The sequence below is a fragment of the Pezoporus flaviventris genome, unplaced genomic scaffold, assembly GCF_033815535.1.
Source record: "Pezoporus flaviventris isolate CSIRO_AGI_PZ_B2104156 unplaced genomic scaffold, CSIRO_AGI_Pfla_v1 ptg000031l, whole genome shotgun sequence".
Taxonomy (NCBI): domain Eukaryota; kingdom Metazoa; phylum Chordata; class Aves; order Psittaciformes; family Psittacidae; genus Pezoporus; species Pezoporus flaviventris.
Window position 1 is genome coordinate 63749185 of NW_026892579.1, and position 22305 is coordinate 63771489.

At 43.0% G+C, this 22305-nt stretch overlaps 1 protein-coding gene across 4 annotated transcripts in view; it reads right to left on the reverse strand.

Moving 5' to 3' along the window:
• The window catches only part of PLCB1 (phospholipase C beta 1), a 401428-nt gene that overhangs the window by 109580 nt on the left and 269543 nt on the right, over window positions 1–22305 (reverse strand). For all 4 annotated transcript variants that reach the window (XM_061461564.1, XM_061461567.1, XM_061461566.1 and 1 more), the window contains 2 exons: window positions 8899–9045; window positions 756–913 (listed from right to left, as the gene is read on the reverse strand). In XM_061461564.1, coding sequence (XP_061317548.1) covers window positions 756–913; window positions 8899–9045 — 305 coding nt within the window. The remainder of the gene's footprint in view (window positions 1–755; window positions 914–8898; window positions 9046–22305) is intronic.

The window sequence follows — 22305 nt, forward strand, 5'->3', positions numbered from 1 at the left end:
AGGGTAACACTGCACACACTGCTACTCGTTTCTTAAATTGGGACTATAATGCTGAGTGTCTGGACCCTGTGGGTGGGACCTGCCCATCTGGTAGCCTCTTCTCTGCTCACAGGAACTTAAAGGCTTGCAAACTGAAGAGTTTTTCATGATAGCTGCCGTTTCCTGCCTCAGTTCAGCACTTCTGTCCACCATACCCACCTACCAGGCAGAGAAGAGAGAAAGAGTACACTGATGCATTGCTTACTGCTGCTCAAATGCTTGTGGCCTTCGTCTCAGCTCTCCTCCCTGCTGCATGCTATAGAGCTGTAACACCAACCAGTCCTTCCTCCCCATCCTCCAGATGCATCCACAGACCCATTTCACACTGTGTAAAACCAGTTGTGGCGGCAATACCTGCTCTTTCAGCCCTGGCTGTGCTCTACCCTGTTTCTCTCCCTGTGAGATTGACTGAAGGGATGTGCACAGCAGTATGGACCTGGGCACTGAGCCCAGCTCCAGATGGCGCAGACTATCTCACCATATAATCCTTTTTCCTCTGACTGCCAGAATGACCAAGAAGCTCTTCCTGTGCAAGGTCCAAATCCTGCAACTCTTCTCCTCCTGTGATTCTGCACATGCTCTGAAACCTCCTCTTAAAAGATCACATTTCTATTCCCTTCCACCTATGCAGTTATGGCCTTGCAATGTATTTATGATGCATTTCCCATGGAAGAAACCTCCCCAGCTGCACAGATCAGTGAGCTGCACAGCCGTACCTTGAAGGATATCTCAGTTGTCATAGTGAATCCGTGTGTAATGACCGGCTCTTCCTCAGCTGTTCGTCCTTTCCAGCAGTCCAGCTCCACACAGCGGCAGCCTGACAAAAGCACTTGCCGATACATCTCCACCGACGAGTTCCCGGCCAGCTGTCCAGCTACAACAGCACAAGGACATGGAAACAGGGAAGTAATTTGGGAATAAATATAAATGATCTAATAACAATCAGAGTTAACAGGATCTTTTACCCTCGGCTCAGGGGAATAACGCTCAAAGGCACATAGAAAGCGTAAAGACTGCAATGGAAATAAGGCAGAGTCAATGTCATGGTTTGGATCCTGCCCTCAGTTAAAACGCTCTGAGTGAGGAGAAGTAACTGATTGAAACCAATTAAACAACTTCTGATGGACATCACTGAGTACAGAAAAGGAAAAGAAAGGGAAAGGGAGGAACTTTGTTCTAAAAGACTTTGTTACCTTTTGGCAAGCAATGTGAAATTCAGAGGTGACCCACGACAGCAAGATCACATTTTCTCATAACATGCAATGCATTCAGTAGAGATGGCACCATGAGGAGGTCTCAAATCTATATTTAATGCACTCATCACCACACTGAGTTGGCCAGTTGAATTTCCTGAGGTGACACTGCATTATTAAGGGTTCAAAACCCATGTAGATGAGGCCCTCAGTGATACGATTGGCAGACCTGAGATTGGCTGGACTTGATGATCCTAAAGGTCTTTTCCAACCTACCCGATTCTATGATTCTATTATGTAGGGAGAAATTAACTGAACTACCAGTTTCCAACAATGACACAATAAAAATCTAAACATAAACAAGGAAAATTCCGCTTTTCCCAAACTCAGGAAGTACAAAATAACCCCAAACCCCACAAATAAACCAATAAAGAAGTCCAGTTGTATTCAGGGAAGAATATCCAGTCAGGATGTCTTCATCTGCTGCGACAGGCTTGATTCCAGTCATATGGATACAAATGTCTGGCAGTAGGGAGGTAAAGGTAATGGAAAGGAAGGCTTTACATGTGAGGAAAATGGATGCCATTTCCTGCTTCCTAGCAGACTTCCTGAGAAGACATTCCTGCATTTCTAGAAGGGAATTGACTTGGCATTTTAAGGAGGCAGTGAGCTCATCTAAGCTAAAGATTCTTTGCTGAAGGGGGATATATAAATCATTTATTCAAATTAGTATATAATATAATGCAGAGGAGTCCTCATTTTACCTCCTCTGGGGTTAGGTTTTACATTGGGAATTACACATTTTGGGTTTTGCTTCACTAACTCGCATTGTCTGCTTTCTCTGCTCTTACCTTTCACTAACAACTGTAACAGAAAACCTTTTCTGTCTGAAAACCCCTGTTCACTCATTGGGTCTGACACAAGAGCCTGAGCAACCATAAATACTCCACAAGGCATTAACATTACTCCTATTGAAATCCAGAAAGATTCCTCAGACCGTAGTGGAAGCAATGGGAAATATATAACTGAATAATTTGGTCAGTTCTGGAAAGTTCTGAAAAACCAAATGCAGTCAGCAAAGTGACGACCTGCCTTCTCGTTTCTACTTATCTTTTCCTGGTTTCCCCTTTGCTTATGGCAGATGATCTCTACCCACCCAAAAGCCACGTTGGTGCAGTTTCGCTATGCAGTGGCTCTTTGCAGGATACAAACAAGCATGAGCATGGATCAGGATACGACAGCACAAGTTTCTGTGTATTCATCCCTACGCATCTGCTTGTGAACACTTTGCTCTCATTATACGGATCTGCTAAACTCAGCTGCCTAAAAACTACATTCACTTTAAAACCTGTTTTCAGGTTGTTGTTCTTTTCCCTCACAGCATATTGAATTTGGATTAACAAATTGGTTTATGATTAACAAACTCTACTGTACTCCCTGAGAGACTGCTGGCCGTTATTATGGCTAAGTGTTTCAGACTACAAGATCCTTAACCTTCAAAAGTGCTTAAGTAAGTCATGGCACGCCTCACTTGCCATATGACACTTCTTCACACTACCTTATTAATAAGGCTCAGACGTTTTGGAAGGATTCCTGCTATGGATAAGAGGATATTCAACCTCCAAACCGTTCAATCTTCAGAAAGGCTCCCAGTCACAGTGCAAAATGCTAACAAATGTTTTAATAGCCTCAAGAGTTTATTTGTTCTGAAATACAGACTATCAGGAATGTTCCCTCAAATGGTTTTCTGCATATATCATTTATCAGTTTCTGGTTTGAGGCTCTATTTCTATCTTTTCCAAACCAGCCCTTAAATAGATGCATTCTGAACTGGGCTAACACAGGCACCAAAGGGAATCCTTCAAGTATGGTAGTTTTCATATCCTGATTACAGATCAATTTTATAATACTAGAAATTGAAAGCATCCTGGCTTCCCTTCTGTAATACACACAGCATCTACTGTAATGCCATAGCTGTATCCCATCACCCCACAGCGGATAAGGAAAACCAGATCTTGGCAAAAACTTGCTTCAAATCATGTGATGAGGCACTGGAATGGGTTGCCCAGGGAGGTTGTGAATGCTCCATCCCTGGCGGTGTTCAAGGCCAGGTTGGACAGAGCCTTGGGTGGCATGGATTAGTGTGAGGTGTCCCTGCCCATGGCAGGGGGCTGAACTGGGTGACCTTAAGGTCCTTTCCAACCCAAACTATTCTGTGATTCTGTTCTATGATTCTATGCCTAAGCAAAATGAGCCTGTGCTGACTGAGAGAAGCTGAGGACATGACCCATGTTTCTCCATACGGATCAGTTTCACATCTCTATAACTTCAAGCTGTTCATTTCTCAGCAACTGCATCCTTGTGGGGGGTATGTCCACCACTGTTTTTCGAAGTGAAAGTTATTTGCAATACATAGAATTGAAATTTAGTTACCATTTTAAGATAAACATCGTCCCAAATTTGGGGGATATTTGGACCAATATATGTGGGGTCACCTCACTCTTCACTACTCTAGAACACAGGCTGCTTCTGCTCCCTGGCCCACCCATGGCACCACCTTCGCCCAGCAGGAAGGGCCAGCATGCTCCCTTTGCCATGTGCAAACACGAGGTGCTAAACCTCCTTTCTTCAGGAAAGTCCTGGAAATCCAATCAGTGCTCCGGATCATAGGCTGTAGTTTGCAATCTGCAAACTCAGAGCCCCGGGCTGCTGGGAGTCTGGCGCTTGACTCCAGCAGCACCAGAAGGTGCTGGCGGCTGAATCGGTTTTAGACACAGTACATTTATCTGAATTCCTTTTGCTTCCGAGCTACTTTGCCATGCACGGAACAAGAGAATTAGACCCCACACTGCGACACGTCCTGCTGCTGCTTGTCGCACCCTATGGCTGCTATTTTTAACACTCCACACTGGACCAAAGCAGGACGTGCAGTCAGGCTTGCTCCAGCCAGCAGCAGGAATACACTTGCTGTCAGTATTGATTCGGGCCCACCCAAGCAGAAGATGCAACACCTGCGTATGCCAGGAGGGCCAGCCTCTGGGTTTGCAATCCTGCTCAACCCATAACAGAACTGCAGCAGCTCCAACGCTGCAGCTGGGCTGTGGGATGGACATTATCTGGCAAGGGGTGCATGGGGTAACCCTTGCCCCAGCTGTGGGACCCACTTGAGAAAGACACTGCATCACCAGCCCAATCTCTACCACTGCAGTGAGGGACTGCAACCTGCAGGCACCTATTTACAGAGCCTGTCCCCTGCTGCTGGCTCTCTGCATCTTTGTCTTACGACTTCAGCTATTTGAACATCTTCAAATGCTACTATTGGAGTCAGAGGGGTTTCCTGATCCTCAACACAGTTCTACCCTCCTTTAAGAAGGAGGTTTAGAAAATAATGTATTCCTCATTTCAAGATGCTTCAAACAACATATCCCTCATCTCAATGTCCTTCAAGTTGTTGGCCTAAAGAGAAGGAACAGGGGATCTTGAAACCTCACTAAGCAGTAGTGAGTGACTGAAACGTGACTTAAAGGAAACAAACACTTTCATGATCTTGACTTTTCTTCTCCTTCTTGAAAGTCCAGTTATCTCCCATCACACCAAACAATGCATTTTAAAACTCTTTATATTCACATCTGCTGGTGCTGGATGCAAGCTGCCTCTAGAAATTTTGGTGTCAGTTGCTGATGTGTATTCGAATAATAAATGTTGCCTTAAGGATGCAATATATACATTTGGGCTTTTTTCTTTCTCTCTTTTATGAGGTTTCCAGTCACTTTTAGAAGTGAAAATTCCCTCACCTATAATAGGGCTTAAGAAAGACAGAACTGGCGTTGGTGAGGCTGGTAACGGAGGGCAGGTATCCCTTAGGACAACAAAAAGATAAACTGGGGTTTAACAGTATTTGTATGAACACTCAGATTTCAAAACTTTAGCAGTCATGTGAAAACATGACAAGATCTACATGACCCAGCAGTGTGCACTTGCAGCCCGGAAAGCTATTGTATTCCTGGAGAAGAGAGGCTCCGGGGAGACCTTACAGCAGCCTTCCAATATGTAAAGGGGCTGAAGAGGGACTTTTTACAAGGGCCTGTAGAGACAGGACAAGGGGGAATGGCTTTAAACTGACAGAGGAGAGATTTAGATTAGATATTAGGAAGTTCTTCCCTGTGAGGGTGCTGAGGCGCTGACACAGGGTGCCCAGAGAAGCTGTGGCTGCCCCATCCCTGGAAGTGTTCAAGGCCAGGTTGGATGGGGCTTGGAGCAACTTTGAAGGTGTTGCTGCCCATGGCAGGGGGTTGGAAATGGATGAGCTTTAAGGTCCCTGCCAATTCAAACCATTCTGTGATTCTGTGAAGCTGTGAATAAACTGTTTTGGAGGCTTTGAAGGTGAAGAAGATTTCAAGGAAGCGCTGAGCGCAGCAATGGTTATAACTGAGGAATTGCTGAGACCAGAGAAGCTGGACGACAGTAAAGGAGAGGCCACAGCAGCAATAAAGAAGAGAACATGCCCTCTAGAAACAACTGAAAGTACTGGACTGCTAGGAGGGAGGCAGATGCTGAAGGTGAATGGGACAGCCCCCCATTGGCTATGCGCACTACACTGATGGCTCTGTAACCTACTGCTGCTATAGTTTATCCTTTTGGCCAATGACAAAACATATGTGAAAGGCTTGTGATTTTCATATTTTGCATTTCACGTACACCACCACGTTCACAGACGTTCATAGCCACCAAAGTGTGCAGCTCTGATAACGATACGTTATCATTTGTCTTTGACTTTGGGTGCTGCTGAGAGAAAAGCTGCAAAGTCACTCTCCGCTATGACAAAAGCAGTAATCTGAGGTGAGACTGGGGAGAAACCAGAAAAAATGCAGGGTTGCACCTTACGTGTTCAAAGCAGTAAATCAATGAATGTGACAGCAGTGAGAACAAAGATGAGAGACCGTAAAACAAAGTTTCCAAAAGATGACATTTCGCTCTAAATCACTTCTTCCTTCATGGAGTTTTACCTTCGCTCTTAAAAATCACATTTCCCTAAGAAAAAGAAAGCAGTAACACTTCTAAATAAATAATCAGGACTTGATGTACTGCCAAGGGTTTCTACCAAAGGCTAGGAAAATGATCGGCATAATTAAAAATACATTCAGTGTGCACATGTTTCGTTTTATGTTGTAATGCTTCTTGGTGCATGCTTTTTCGGGGTTTGAAAACTAACAAAGGCAGAGATAATTGGTAGGGCATTAAGCACAGTAATCATAAAGTATTGCTAGACTGAATGGATTTCTTATTGTCCTCATAATTATGACACGACTACATGCTATTTCACATGTGCAGAGAGGGCAGAGGTGCTACCGAAGCTTCCCTTCCAAAGCCATGAGCACTTGAGCTGCCCTACTGAAACCTTGGGAAAAAGAACAGTCTGCCACTATTCATTTTATTCATTTTGCTAAGTCCTTGCTGGAAGAAAGCAAACAGCAACGTGACTGCTGTATCTGGTCTAGCCTCAAAGCAAAAGCTAAGGGTGTCAGCTTTAGTAATACGCAGATCAAAATCAAATCATTAATCCCATTGTCGGCCAGCTGCCACGCAGTTACTGAACACTGCCACTAAAAGAGAAGGACATGTGTTTTGTGCCTGTAAATGTGAAAATATACACTCTGAAATGGAATTTGGAAGAGACTCCAACTTATTTTGCACTATTCCCCGAGTTTACTCTGGTTTACCCTCTCCAACTTACTAACCCAGGAATGTTATGTTAAATCGAGACTGAAGATCATACTTCTACATGTAGCTTCTGAAATGAGTTACAAATGCAGGCAAAGAAAATTGCAGATGCAATCTGAGATGATTTGCAGACTTTCACATACAATTGAAAGTGAATTTGGATAGTTTCAAGGTAAGCTTGCTTTCTTCTGCAGTAATTCAATATGTCACTTGTGGTGCAGTTAAAAGACTTAGATTAGGTTGGATTAATTGTGAAGTCCCATCCTTAATTCATTGGTTTTTTTGGCTTCTGTGCTTCTAGACCTTTAGAACATGACTGTCCTGATCAACCCTGATCAAAAATCGGTGGTATGGTACTAGCTATAAATTCATGCTGATAGAGGGGAGAGCAGTTTTATCTCTTCAGACCAACTCTAAACTGCATTGTCTGTCCTCCCTGTGGGCCTATGCTTCCCACATTCAACAGCTTTACTGTTTTCTTCCAGAAAAGCTGCAGCGTTTGCCTTAAGTGGGCCCTAATCCTCCCTGACAGAACAAAGTCCATCCTGGAGGTAAGAGGCCTGCAAAATATCATTATTAAGCATTGTTTTTCCTTTGGACACGTCTGCACTCTTCCAACAAGTATAAATTTCTGCATATTGGAATCATAACTTCAAAGTGGCCACACTGATTTTCACTCCTTTTAATTTAGAGAAACAAAATAGCTGTCAAGCCAAATCCTTATATGACAAGTTTTTAGCACAAAACATATTTCACAGCCAAGACATAAACCTCTGAAAAATGGTGTCTAATGGAAACAATGACAGCCCATTCACTTATGAAAGCACTAGAAGGTGCTGTAGAACGTGCTATAACAAACACAGACCAGATGAAAGTAACTACCAAGTGGTCTGTTTAAGTTGGGCATCACCACTGCATGGTTTTGTTTAGGTTTTGCCATACTGGCATTCTAAAGACCTTGGGTCAGTTAAGGCAAGTTAATAACATTAAAAGCTCACGTTATCCATAAGCCACGGTTTTAGCACACGCTGTAGCCTTACTTCTTCTTTTTTATCATAATGCTAAATCATTAGCAAACATGGCAAGACAAGGCAAACACCAAATCAGATAGGGAAGAACTCCCTGTGCACGTCTGCTTCTCAAAAATGTTTGTTCCTACATAAACTAAACTAAAATAGTGAATTTACAATTATTTTCTCGCAAGGTGACAGCATCTTAGACTGAAAAATGAGTGCCTAAAGTTGCATTCCTCAACTGTCTTAGGTTTTTGGAATCTTAAGGCATCGCTGACTGCTGTGCAAACAATGCAGCTTAGACTCATTCATTCAAATTAATGGGAGCTTCTGGGTTCTCAGCCTTTTTAAACACATGACAGCACCTACAAATTTCAGCTCAGCCATTAGATAGTCAGAGACCAGATTTCCATTCCTTGCAGATACAAATGGACTGTCAGACAGCTATGTGCCATGTTGGGACCTCTCTTAATCTCCGAATCAAAGAGATTTCATGGAGCTCAACAAACTGTCAGATTTAATGCTTAGGGGCAAATTTATTAGCTACAGAGATGTTTCCCATATTCTGCTTCGCACAGTTGTTTGGCTTTCCTTAGTTGTCATAAAAAGTGCATTGTTCCCTCTCCTTCCAAAAAAGGGCCATAATCTAGAACCCTATCTAAGTTGAGGGAAACTTCCCATGGACTTCACTGGGTTTCAGACCAGACCTTTACTTAACACAACTGCTACCCACCTATATAAAAAGTGTAATAGAAGTGCATTTAATGTATGTGTGCAGCAGCTAGAACAACAATCATGTGCTACCCTTGCTCCCCTGAAAACTAAGCTCCATCATTGTTCAATGCTGATGCTTTTAGTTCATTTTATGGTATCACTGCAAATATGCTATGAACTTTTCTAAGATAAGAATTCCAATCTCTCTAATACTGTACCTGTGAGGTAGGTGTTGTGTGAGGAATTGATGAAATAGTGTGACAGTGGTTGAGACATATCTTCATTTAAATCCAGTTTCTCAGGTGGAACAACGCCGTTTTCTTCTCCACTCAGGTATCGCATAAATCCATCCACTGATATCTGTCCTGAGAGAAACACAGATCCAGAGAAAGCACCAATTAACTTCAAGTAGGGATTTTGTAACTCACAGATATTATGTTCAACTCAGACAAGGGTGTGTGTGAAAGATCCTACCATCATCAGACTGGCCTTCATCCAGTTATTCCTATATTCTTTTATTACTCTTACCTCATTTTCAGCCTTATTTGTTGCACACCCCTTTACCTATACCAAAGATAATTCATTTCATAATCAGTGTCTACAGATAATCAAGGGCAGTGGGAAATAAGGCTTAGAGAGGGCTACAAGAACAGAGAAAATAAACCAAAGCCTATCAAGGAAAGGAGCCTTCTAGGGAAAAAGAAAGCTTGCTTTCCAGAGGAAACCCAGAAACTAGCAAACAGAGCACCGAGCAAAGGAACAGGTAACTTTGACCTCCTCTGAATGTGAGTCAATGGGTATATGAATGCAAGCAAAGCAAAGCTTTGAACCACCTTTGGAGTGGGAACTAAGCTTTGACTGTAATTTTTATGTTTGCCTTTCAATTCATATCTCACTGGAGCGCCAATGTAAATGATCATTTCATATGCTGCTGGCAAATTAGAAAGCTGAGTCCTAGCCTCAGCTTAAATATCTCCGTTCATCTCAGTGGAGCTGTGCTTATTACATCAGGATGAATTTCCCTGTCAAGTCTCCTGCATAAAGTTGATTTTAGGGTGTCAACTGGTACATTTAGACTAAGAAAAGAAATAATCCAGTAGTCTGTGTTTGAGGAGTAATGCTTAACTGAAAGAATCTGAGGCATTTTTCTTCGCCTGGTATTTTTGTCTAGATTTCATCTGTAGATATTCTCAACCACATAGGTTTAGTTAACTCAGTTACTGCCTGCAGTAAAACAGATCTTCCAAATTTCAGAAGAATCTCAAAGCATCTGACTCTCAACAATGACAATTTCTTACCTCTTGTCCCCAGCCCAAACTATTCAGCATAGTATCTCTATAAAATGTCAACTGACTTCGGCATTGAATAATGGAAGAAATCAGATCTACTCCTAACTCTGCTCCTATCTCCTTTTAGGGTCAATCCATTTTAATCCTAAAATCACGTAAACTTGCAGGTATTTTTCTAGCTTATGAAAAAGTAGCAGCATTTTTGTAAAGCTTGTAACCACAGGATGCAAATACAACATTTACTTAAATTCTGCGCTCAGACCCTAGGATTTGGCTCTGAATCAGAAAGGAAAAGATGTAACAGACTTAAGTTCAGATCTCTCATTTTCATAACAGCCCAAGATGGTGCCACTAAATGAACCTATTCATACCACAAGGAATGCAGTGACAATACAGAGCAATGCAATTATCATTCATTCTTATGACAACAATGGTACGATGGCTGGAAGGAAAACCATCAAGTCCATCCACTATTTTAAGACTGTAATCTGAGTGTAATCTTGTCAGGCTCCACAGCTGCTTTCTTATAGAGTAATAACTCAGCCACAGACAGAGGCCGACACACTTCCCTTTGCACAAGAAAAGATGTCTGATGGAGGAAATCAGGAAGAAGCTCAACACTGAGGTTCTCCATGAAAGTAAAACTTTCTGAACAACCTATGTGCTGTGTGAACCTATGAGAGAGACGTTATGTATGCAAATGATATCAGGTACTATCAAAGAGTTACCTTGAGCTAAAATCCATTTAAGAGAAAGACTCTGCACCGAGTTCACTGGGCTATAGATATGGTCTGTGGTGTACATTCAAACCACACTAGCAACATTATACAGGAAAAAACGGGCAAGATCCAAATGGGATAGCTGCTACACAGGGAAGCAGCAAAGCTATGGCACGTTACAGTGATTTACAGCTTTTGATGTTTGAGACAGCTCATCCAGAGTCACCTCCGGATGAGAGTCGTATCTCTGTGTGGTCTTAAATGTGCCCCTTTCAGCCAGACTAGAAGTTTTAAAGTTGCATTGTCATTGCTGCTCCAGGCTGAAATGAAACAGTGGTTTTCAGAAACACAATTCCTCAAAAAAATGTGGCATCATAATCACGGTGTTTGGAAAGAAAGGCTTCCATTTTGTTATACACATACTGAGGCTGACTCATGTAGCATAGTATTCAAACACCTCAAAGCAATCTCTGTGTTTAACCATCAGAGTACGCCTGAAAAACAAGGTCCTTGCAGTCCCTGTTTTTCAAATGAAGACCTGAAGCTAAGGATAAACTGACTGGGCAATACCCCATGGAAAACCTGTGGGTTGAGCTGGGAGTTGAACCGTACAACCTCTTGAATCTTGTTTGGGTGAATTTCTTCACTATAAGGATGGTGAAGCACTGGCACAGGGTGCCCAGAAAAGCTGTGGCTGCCTCATCCCTGACAGTGTTCAAGGCCAAGCTGGATGGGGCATGGAACAACCTGCTATAGTGGAAGGTGTCCCTGCCCATGGCAGGGAGTGGGAACTGGATGAGCTTTGAGGTCCCTTCCAACCCAAACCATTCCACAATTCTACCTTGAACACCTTTTGGATAAAAGGAAGCAAGGCCTTGGCCAGCACTTCCTCCCTTCTCTCTATTTTGTGGTCTATTCTGCTTCTGCTCCTTTCCACATTGAAGTAAGACCACGTCTGCAGAGCGGTCCTTCTGCATATTGCACTGGTATTAACATACATTACAGCAAGTATTATTCACATGTATAATTCCATAGCTTCTGAGTGACAAAGTTACTGAGCTCGCGGCTGTAGAATGCTATTTTCCCCATCATAATTAAGCAGTCAGCATTTCAGAATGCAAAGCAATTTGCAAGTTCAATTACAGCTGATATTGCACCAGTGAGAGTTTGACTGTGGAATGGAGATGGCAGATGTCAAAGGGACTTTGTACCCTGGATATTAAAGAGTATATTGTTTGTGACCAACGTCAATGATATTCTGAGGCCAACTGCAGCGAGGCTGATCCTCGGTGGACAGTCACCCAAAATGAAGTAGCATCGATTTATTGGTAAGAATGGTCTCTGTTTCCTTAAGCATATTACAGATTTACCATAGACATTGCCACGAAAAAAAGTAATTTGTGATCAGTTCTTTCCATTACAGCTGTCACCTTTTATCTTCGCACATATATTAAGAAGATTTAATGATATACCAAGCCAAGCTGTGTGGTTCTGTTGATACCCTGGAGGGAAGGAATGCCATCCAGAGGGATCTTGACATGCTTGTGAGGTGGGCTGATGCCAACCTCATGAAGCTTAACCATGACAAGTGCAAGGTCCTGCACCTGGGTCAGAACAATCCCAGGCACAGCTACAGGTTGGGCAGAGAAGAGATTCAGAGCAGCCCTGTGGAGAAGGACTTGGGGGTGTTGGATGATGAGAAAATGAACATGAGCAGGGTTCAGTATGCGCTTGGAGCCCAGAAAGCAACGGTATCCTGGGCTGCATCAAAAGGAGCGTGACCAGCAGGTCGAAGGAGGTGATCCTGCTCCTTCACTCTGCTCTTGTGAGACCTCACCTGGAGTATTGTGTGCAGTTCTGGTGTCCTCAACATAAAAAGGACATGGAACTGTTGGAACAAGTCCAGAGGAGGCCACGAGGATGATCAGGGGACTGGAGCACCTCCTGTATGAAGACAGGCTGAGGAAGTTGGGGCTGTTCAGCCTGGAGAAGGCTGCATGGAGACCTCATAGCAGCCTTCCAGTATCTGAAGGGGACCTATAGGGATGTTGGGGAGGGACTCTTCATTAGAGACTGTAGTGACAGGACAAGGGGTAACGGGTTCAAACTTAAACAGGGGAAGTTTAGACTGGATATAAGGAAGAAGTTCTTTACTGTAAGGGTGCTGTGGCACTGGAATGGGTTGCCCAAGGAAGCTGTGAATGCTCCATCCTTGGCAGTGTTCAAGGTCAGGTTGGATGAAGCCTTGGGTGAGATGGTTTAGTGTGAGGTGTCCCTGCCCATGGCAGAGGGATTGGAACTAGATGATCTTAAGGTCCTTTCCAACCCTAATTATTCTATTTTATGATCTTTTCTATGACCTACTATCTACATGATTAGATATAAAAAGTTAGAGAGAAAAGAAACAGGCCAGGCAAAGACAAAGGGACAAGACAGATTCCCATTGTCTTGTACACAGTGCTTTAAAATCATCTGAACACCACGTGTGTGACGAAACTTGCCAAATAACCAGTGTGCTTCACACCCTTAAAATTTGAGAATTAGCTTGTCCTTTTTACTCATCACTGCCACGCTAAACCAACCTGATGTCACTTACAGGGACAGAGGTAGACCCGAACGACGCTCACTACTGTTTGTTGAAATGCTACCATCAACTTCAATAATGCCTGGTTCAAGACCTTACTAAGGAATTTGAAGCACAATGCAAAGAAAGACGAGACTCCAGATGACTCTCTTTTAGCTATGTTGGCAAAGCCAGACCGAGAAGAGCACACACAGATGTAACCATAACAGAAGCTGTGTCAACAGCTACAGCGCTCAGTGAAGATTCTTTCCTCTCTGGGGTCTGGAGTTTACAAGCGCAAGAGCACATTTCCCTTACCCTCCAATACCTCGCCTCTAATTTATTTGATTAATTAGAATTTCCCTATGAGGTCACTTTGTAGTGCTTTAGCAAAACACTTCAACAGCACAAACATTAAAATGCCTCCTTCTTCCTGTGGTGTCTGGTCTATTTAAATGTCCAACACTTAACTCCCACAGCAGTGGCACTCGAATGTGTTCTGGTAACAGGGCAACGGCTGGCCCCAGCCTATAGCCCCTTGGGGCTCACAAGGCCACTTCTCTTCCCCCTCCTCTCCTCTTTTCCCCTTTGGGCTCACAGGGCCACTCCTCACACTTGCTCCCTCACTCCTTGCTGCCAGCATCATTTTGCCCTTCTTTAAACCCACGTCCCCTGAGGTGCTGCCACGGTGGCCGAGGGGCTGGGCTGTGCCCTGTGGTAGGGGGGCAGCACCAGCCACGGCCTCTCCCCACAGAGGCCCTGTAGTCCCAGTGCCCGGGCGCTCACAGCCCAGAAAACAAGAGAGGTACAGCCTGAAAGGGAACATTATAGGGCTATTCTAATCAATTGTTCCATTTCCAACTGAATGCAAATCCACCCTGCTCCCAGGATGAGCCCTGTCCCAGTGCATCGCCGCAAAGAAGCAAACGTGCCGCAGCTGAATGACTTGCAAAGTCTGCCAAACCCACCCCGCTCCTACACTGAATGGAAGATGCTCGATGTTGTTTCTGGTGATCAATGTGGGTATGTTTTCTCCTCTGGCCTCACTAAAGAAACCTGTGATGAACGTCAGCTGTGGGATATTTGATTGTCAGAGCACGCAGAAGTGGCTGAGTGAATTTTTGTGCGAGGCAAATAAATAACAGATCGATTTTAATGTTTTCATGGTGCAGTGGAGGTCTGTAAAATGTAAGAGCAAGTATTGAGGAAAAATACAAAAGCATCTCATGTATTCTTAATCACATGCATTCCCAGCAGTGTAGCTGAACACTTGTGTATAAATTATATAAACCTTTATGTGATCTAAAACCGAATCTGAATTAAAAACTCATAAGAGCTAGAGGCACTGGAGAGTCTGGAGATGCCATTATGTGCCTTCCTCCGTATTTATATATCAACATACCTCCAAAATTCATTCTCCAAAGACACAGAATCATAGAATGGTTCGGGTTGGAAGGGACCTTAAAGCCCATCCAGTTCCAACTCCCTACCAGTGGCAGAGACAACTTTCACTAGAGCAGGTTGCTCCAAGCCCCTGTGTCCAACCTGGCCTTGAAATGAGAAAGAAGGTTCTGAAAGAAAGGGACCTCGACTTTTTCTTATCTTTTGAACAATTTACCCCTTACCTTCTAGGTATGAAATGCATGGAAAGCATCCTCACAGTCAGAAACCCCTGCTTTCCCATGCAAACTGTTGTTAACACGATGAAGTTCCCGTGGCATCGTTCCACAACACAAATCTAATCCAAACTCATACAGACCTACCCAAATCGAGTTTTAGCTTTACCCCTGCACTACTTTCCTGCAGTACGGATTTAAGCTCTGCTTGCACTCCACTTGCACATGCCAACGGTCCTTTTGCAGTGTGCACCCAATCCCCTTTCTCCCTCACACTTAATTTGGAAGCTCAACTTCATCTGCTAGTTGTCTGGCAGAGTTTGTCAGCGATTCTCCCACCTGCTGCCTCCAAACATCATCCTTTATTACAGAAAGATGAGGAAGCTCATCTAGGAGACTCCACAAATGGCCCCAGCATTCAGCCTTTCACCTGCAGCAAAGCTTGAAGCAGCTTCTTAGCAAGTGGTTCCCCAAGACATCTTGAATGGTTGTTCCATATGACCTGCAAGGTGGTGAAATTCATGCAGACATCAAAGAACCACCACCAGATTGCCCATCAAGTGAAGTCAACCAAATCTGTTCTTTTTTTCACTAAAATTTGGTAGGGAGGAGAAGTGATTTCCTACTAGAAGGGTAATATATGTAAGAGGGATGCTGAGAGATTCTGTTGAATTTCCTAGGCTGTGATCAGCCTCATTTCATGAAACATTGGAAGAGTTTGTGCAGCAACTTGACCATTTTCTGTATCCCTGGCTCCACCTGATTGCTTAAAAGTAGTTACAAGCTCCTTATTAGCTACAGCTACAACATCCCATACCTTTCAAGATCTATTACACTGGATGAAAGGAATAAATGTTCCGGGATGGCAGTTTAAAGAAAAGCACATAGAAATGTAACTGCCACTTTGCCTTTAAGGAAGAGGTCTCCTTTGCAGTCAACATTTGTCAGCTCTAAAAGAAAATAGAAGTCATTCCCATCATCCCAAATCCTTTCTTGGAAGGTGTCTTCAGGCAGGTGGCATACTGCTGGCAAAGAACCTATTGAAAGTTCACAACATCCATAGGAGCAAGGAAGTGAACCCTCTCATCTGTGGTTCTTAGATATTGTCAATATTCATTAATCCAAACGTTTTCTTCTGCACTTTGGTAGCTGGGATCTCCCTCTTCCTGGGAGATGGCGGTCATTAATTTGCCACACAACAGGAATACCAGGCAGTCAGTTGAACTGCTTGATAGGAAAGACTGTACTTTGTGAATATACTTCTCGGCGACTCCACTATTTGAAGACTTACTGGTTATCACAGGGCTCTTTCTAATCCTCTTTGACTAGATCCAGAGAACCTAAGCATATTTTTCCCATCAGGGTCTGTGACAGAGCTTGTGCAGGACCAGGGCACTATGCACTTCCCTGTGCAAGCACCAACACAGATAATAGCCTCGTGTAAAACTGTTCTCGTGCAGTCCTTCCAGAGCTGCCAAAAGCATAGGCTGCTTTTGACACAACAATCCTTCTCCTGCTGCTTAATGAGACATAGGTAACTCGATAAGCTCCTGCTTTCCCAACCCTCCCAGTGTACCAGCATATTGTTCTGGATGTGGAAATGCTCCTGGGTCCCCGGGAGCTTGCCAGCTCATCAACTTGAGGATGTAAACAACCCCCTGCTCACTCAACACCCGCAGCACTGCGCCAAGCCCAAGATAAGAGACGTCAGGGTTCAAAGCGGGGCTGAGCTTCTAAAAGAAGCTTCTCCACCAGTTCAGTGCCCTCCGCAGAGGCCCAGGGTAAAGGTCAGAAGCCCTGCAGTGCAGTAGGCTGGAGGAAATATGAAAGAACAGCTTATCCTGCAAACTTCTCAACCCAATCCCTTGATCTGAACTTCATCGCTCCTGTTTCAGCAGATAAGCTATATGCATGTATTGATTGCTACTTCGTTTTCCCTGGCATCTGCCTAGCCTGTGCCCAGGAACCTTACAGTCCTCTGGGCAACGTGCTGGGACAGAGCAGGGCAGAAAACATGAGAGGCAACAACCGACAGCAGAACAGACCACTTCACGTTTCAATCTGCACTTTAGTCTTGCAACTTGAACATCAGCTTATCTCTTAAACTACGTGGATGTTTTGTGTGACAATTACAATGCGTATTTGCTTGTAAGCAGTCAACAGGTTTGGCTGCAAAGATCTTAAACATTTCTTTCCATATATTTGCAAACTTCACAGAGCCTTCCATTTGTTAACACCCGTGCTGTTATCCATTCACTTGTAATGTAACTAGAAGGCACAATTGTGCCAAGAGACGTTATTAACGTGAAAAAGAAAACAAACACACACACACGCAAAGGGAAAGAGACAATTAATTGGCTCCTCGTATCTCCCACTTAGCGATGCAGAATTACATTAGTGTTTTGCCTGACAGTGAAATCAGGCCCATTCCAACGCAATCTGTAACATTAATCACATTCACTGTAATCCCATGCAACTGAGCAGTCCTTTCTACTCGGAGATTAAAATCTGCCAAGTAAAGCAGATACTTTATAATCCTGTGAGAGCTGTCCAATATGCCCCATTGGGACTTCTATTTCACAAACCAGCACTGCAATGTACAGCTCATTAGGTATTGAAATCTTCATGCACAGCCTAGAGTGGGATGCATGTACCCCCAGCGTGTCTCTAGACATTAGGCACACATTAGCTACTCTCTGCTTTCCAGCTTTGTGAGCCAGCAGAGAAGTTCACAAGGATGAATTTACATAAAATTCACACTGTGTGGGACATGATGTGCCAGAGCCACTCGCATGACACTTGCAGCATTTGCATCCAAGTGATCTTGGAAGCGATGCTGAAACCCGTTTGGCTTTCCAGACACGTGTGCTATTAGTATATTGCTATGGTTCAGCTGGAATTTCTGCGTGCATTGAGTTTTGTGAATGGAGGCAGGACAGGCCTGTGCAGTCCAGGCAACATCCTCTTAATACACATCAGCGCTGCTCTATTAAAAAAACCAAAACACCGTGGACAGAAACAGCTTCTAGGCCTCGGGTCAGGATCTGCAGCTGCTTCAAAATACCTACATACCAACCTTCATTTACACCCACGAGCAGGACTCATCAGTAACTCCTCCATTTTAGTAATTTCTCAATGAGCAGCAAGGGGAAAAATGAATAGCAGTCAGACAGTTTTACCAAGTTAATAGGTAAGTAGAGGAAGGGCAACACATCTGAATCACTGACCTGAATATTAGTGAAGCACTGAACAGAGCTTCTAAATCCAAAGTTTTCCTTATTGGAAAAACGAATCTGCAGAAAGCACAGCTAGAAATAAACTGGGGTCAAGACTGCAAGATCAGAGTTTCTTTGAATTTGAAAGCTGAACTGCATGGAAGAAGTCCGGAGGCTGCCACACTGGTTTCATACAGTCTTTAATAATCTACACGAGAATCTACAACACAGGGTATAAAGAACAGACGGCTCTCTAGGAACTGTTATGAACCAGGTAAACGGGACGGAAATCAAATGAGAACACACAAATAATAATTCAAGGTAGGCAGCTAATCATTCAAGCAAAGAAACACCCCAAACACAGAGCTGAGTTGGAAAGAAGATGCCTAGAAATCCATCATCCCGAAAAGCAGACAAGATGCAGAGAACAACGATGCATTTGTACATACCTGCATCATAAAAGATGGTTGGCAAAATGTAATTGCTTGGCAGGACATTTTACTATCAAGTCACTGATGAAAGAGGTAAATATGCCTGGCATCGAATATAGCAACACAATCTGTAACTAAACCAAGGCACACAGGCAGTCCTACAGGTTTAATGGACACAAGTTATGCTTAACTTACTTAGCTACTGACAACATCAAGGATCTTAACAGCATCAGTGACACTGCTCCCAGTCTCACAACTCAAGTTTTTGACTATGTATCATCAGAAATGTGTCTGTATATGGAGGATTACTTAGAAAAGTGTTATAAGTAATAACATGTCACAATACATGCTAAAACAAGGAAGATCAAACATGTGAAGCCTAAGTGGCAGTAATTACTGAAGTGTAAATACTAAGGATGAGGCAGAACAGTTACAGTAGCTAAAGGCAGGTAACAGAAAACAGTCCAACAGAAAACTTGGGGTGAGTGCCTGAAAAAGCTTGGCAGTGCTACAGTTAACTGCACTAGGGAACAGTCCTGAAATGGATTTTATTGGTCATCTCATTGCTTAAATCCTTTAAATCAAGCCTGTTGTGTTCCAGTCTCATTCAGATTTCTAAACTGAAAGGAAAACATAATGGATCCAATTCTGCCCTCGGTTATACTTACTCAGCTACTTTCTGTAATTAGACAGTTACCTGGCCACAAACCAAACCACGCTTTCTTTGGCAACATGTTCTTGAAAAAGAAACAGAAAACTCAATGAGAAAGGAATAGAGCGAGATTCACTGCTCTACCCCTGGGTGGGTATGTTGTAATAGGACACAGGGAAATCTGAATATAACTCCTATGCAGTATCAGAAATAAATGCTTACTGAATGACAAGCAGTCAGAGAGGAAAACCCGGGAAGGTAAACATGTTGTGCTTAAGTAGCATACAGAAAGGAGCTCGCTCAGTATCAGTTAATTCATGCGGAAATACCACATACCTGAGGACACTGAGATCCAGAATATCTTGCAAAGGAAGGATCATCAACCAAATAAAGCAGAACTGAGTTCACTTGAATCAGAAATGCTTGTCATTCTAATGAAGCTATCATATCCATTTTATCATCTGTACAAGTGCACAGAGAAAACCAACATTGCCTTCGGTTTCCTCTCTGTTTCTCCCCAAGAAAATGTCTGCAAATGGAAAACCATTTTTCTGACTGGTTTTCAGAAAAGGTACTGCAGCTTGAGACGGTTCAGGAAGGAAATACTTCCTATAGGCTTCTAGGCAAGCCACGGTGAACAGCAAACCTCATGCTTTTATGACAAAGAGCATTTTCAATCAGAATGAAAACGCTGGGAGCAATCCAAGGACGCTGCCATCTCGAAAGAGAAAAGAAGATGGAGTGTCACCAGAGAAGAGACAATAGTTGCCAAATCTCACTTGTGTCTGTTGGCATGAGCCATCCATTTCAACATGATCTTAAAGTCACTGGGCAATGTTGAGCATCCTATTTATTTCATCAGCAGTCACAGGGGTTTTTGGCCCTTTTCAAACACCCAAGAAGAAAGGGCTCTAACCCACAGGGGCTACAGCCTATGAAATCCATGTAATTTTCTCTAGTAGTGCTAGAAAACAGTAAAACATACACACAGGGAAGATTTTCAACACTCAACATTTTCTTTTCCTCAAAATTTGAATGTTCAGAACACATTTCTTTTAATGACTATTGATCACCTATATCTCAACAGCAGCCTTAAAAACGTCTACTGTAACAGCATGGCCACTGATCAGAGGTTCTGGTAAGCTGAGGTGGTGTGTTAAGGAACATAAATCTTGGAATCTGTTACACTGAAAAACAGTGTCTTACACTAGTAAGTGTTGTTTATATGTGTATATATATATATATATATGTATAGCATATGCCTATGATGGCTTACAAACACAAGTGTCCAGCATCTTGAACCAAGCACATCTGTGTTACAGTTCACATTTAAACAGATCCCTATATGGAGTATCAAGCAGTTTCTTACTGGTTATCATCCTCTTCAGCCACAGATAGCTCTTTCTTTAAATTGAAAGAGTTTCTAAAACATTAAGCACATATATATATGTGTGTACATATACCTATATATACACTGACACACATATACAAATCTGAATGCTTAGTGATTTTAAGCAGGGAGGGAAGCCCACTCTGGTGTAGGTAAGCAAGGAATCTTTCCTAAATCTCAAGACTGAAGCAGGGTGATCAGCATCATCTCCAAGTTGGACTGTGAAGTAATGCTACATCTAAAGTTAGCTAGAGAGCCACATGGGACTGTAGCTTATTCCTTGGCAGGCATTTACTTGTCTGCTTTCTTTTTAGTTCCCTATCCAAATTCAATTTTGCTCAAAAGTGCTGGCTTGCTTGGTGCAGTCTTTATAGTAGCAACTCTCAGCTACTGTCTTCCAGGTTCTTGTCCAAGAGTGGGGCCTTGACTGCTAGAACCCCCAATGAACCCCTGTATCTTGATGACATCAGCTGACACTGCAAGAGCAATTTCAGCTGAGGTCTGCAGCATGATCCTGGATAAGGAGGTGCTAGGGCAGGTCTCATTTACTCCATCAGGACCAATGAAGCAAAGGCAAAGACAGCCAACTAAACCTGAGTCTCCCAACAGTCATCTTAAGCTTGGTATTTCTGAATACTTTGAACCCAAACTGCACATACCCACAAAAACTACTGTGGACAGAAGTCTGTGGCATCGCAGGGTTTTACAGACATAAGCAGGATTTCTGGCTGCTCTTGACTTTGCTGCACAGATGTAGGAAGAAATTGTTTCTGACAGGATATCCCTTACAGGAAACGAGATACCAGAGAGTTTAGATCCAATTAAATCTATAAAAACACTACAAAAGCACCGTTCACACTAGCTCCTAGCTACCAGTGGAACGAGCACTTTACAACATGGCAGATTTCTAAGACAGGCAGACAGCTAGATAAGGGGAAAGATTTTAAATCAAACAGCTAAAATACCATTAGTCCCAATAATATTATAGTTATTTCTGACAGACCTGAAAGCGGGCCACTACTGGAATATGTCCCTGTCTTCTCAAACCGCTGAAAAACATGCTCTGTAGAATGCCTTGGAGTGATCTTGGGAGATACAATGATATTAAATGCTGGCTTACTTCCAACTGCCAAGTTTCATTAAAAGACATTTAAAAATACCTCCTCTTTTCCTCTTAAGTGATACTTCTCTACATAAGCTATTAATGCACTTGCCAAAAAGACTGTTCTGCAGTATAATGGGAAAGGATGAGCATGCTATGGGTGAGAAAAATCCTAGGAAAAGCCTTCACCATGACTAATATTTTCCTTTCACAAACTCCTCCAGTTGAAGAAGAGATTAATGTTGAAGAGAAGTGGAAAAGAATGAAGGCATGGCTCCGCAAAGACAGTTCCAGTAAACTAAAGAGAAGGGACCTGAGTCCCTTTTAAGGGACATTCTTGTCTGCTCTTTAAACTTGATTCTGCAGCAGCAGGCACTACATTCAATCCCTTTCATAAACAAATCGAGCTCTATCTTAATAATTGCTTTTTTCACCCTCTTTACAACCCCTTCATTTCTACCTTAAACTAATTCAAGGCCGCCTGACACCTCTGTGTTCTTCTGCCCTTTAGCTTACCACTTCTTTCTGCCTCCCCAGTGTTTAACCCTGATGTATTTATAGGCAAGTCATAGTCCTAAAGGATATTGTTAGAGTAGATGATTACATATGACATTACAAGGGAAACTTCCTCATATGGTCGTTGTAGTA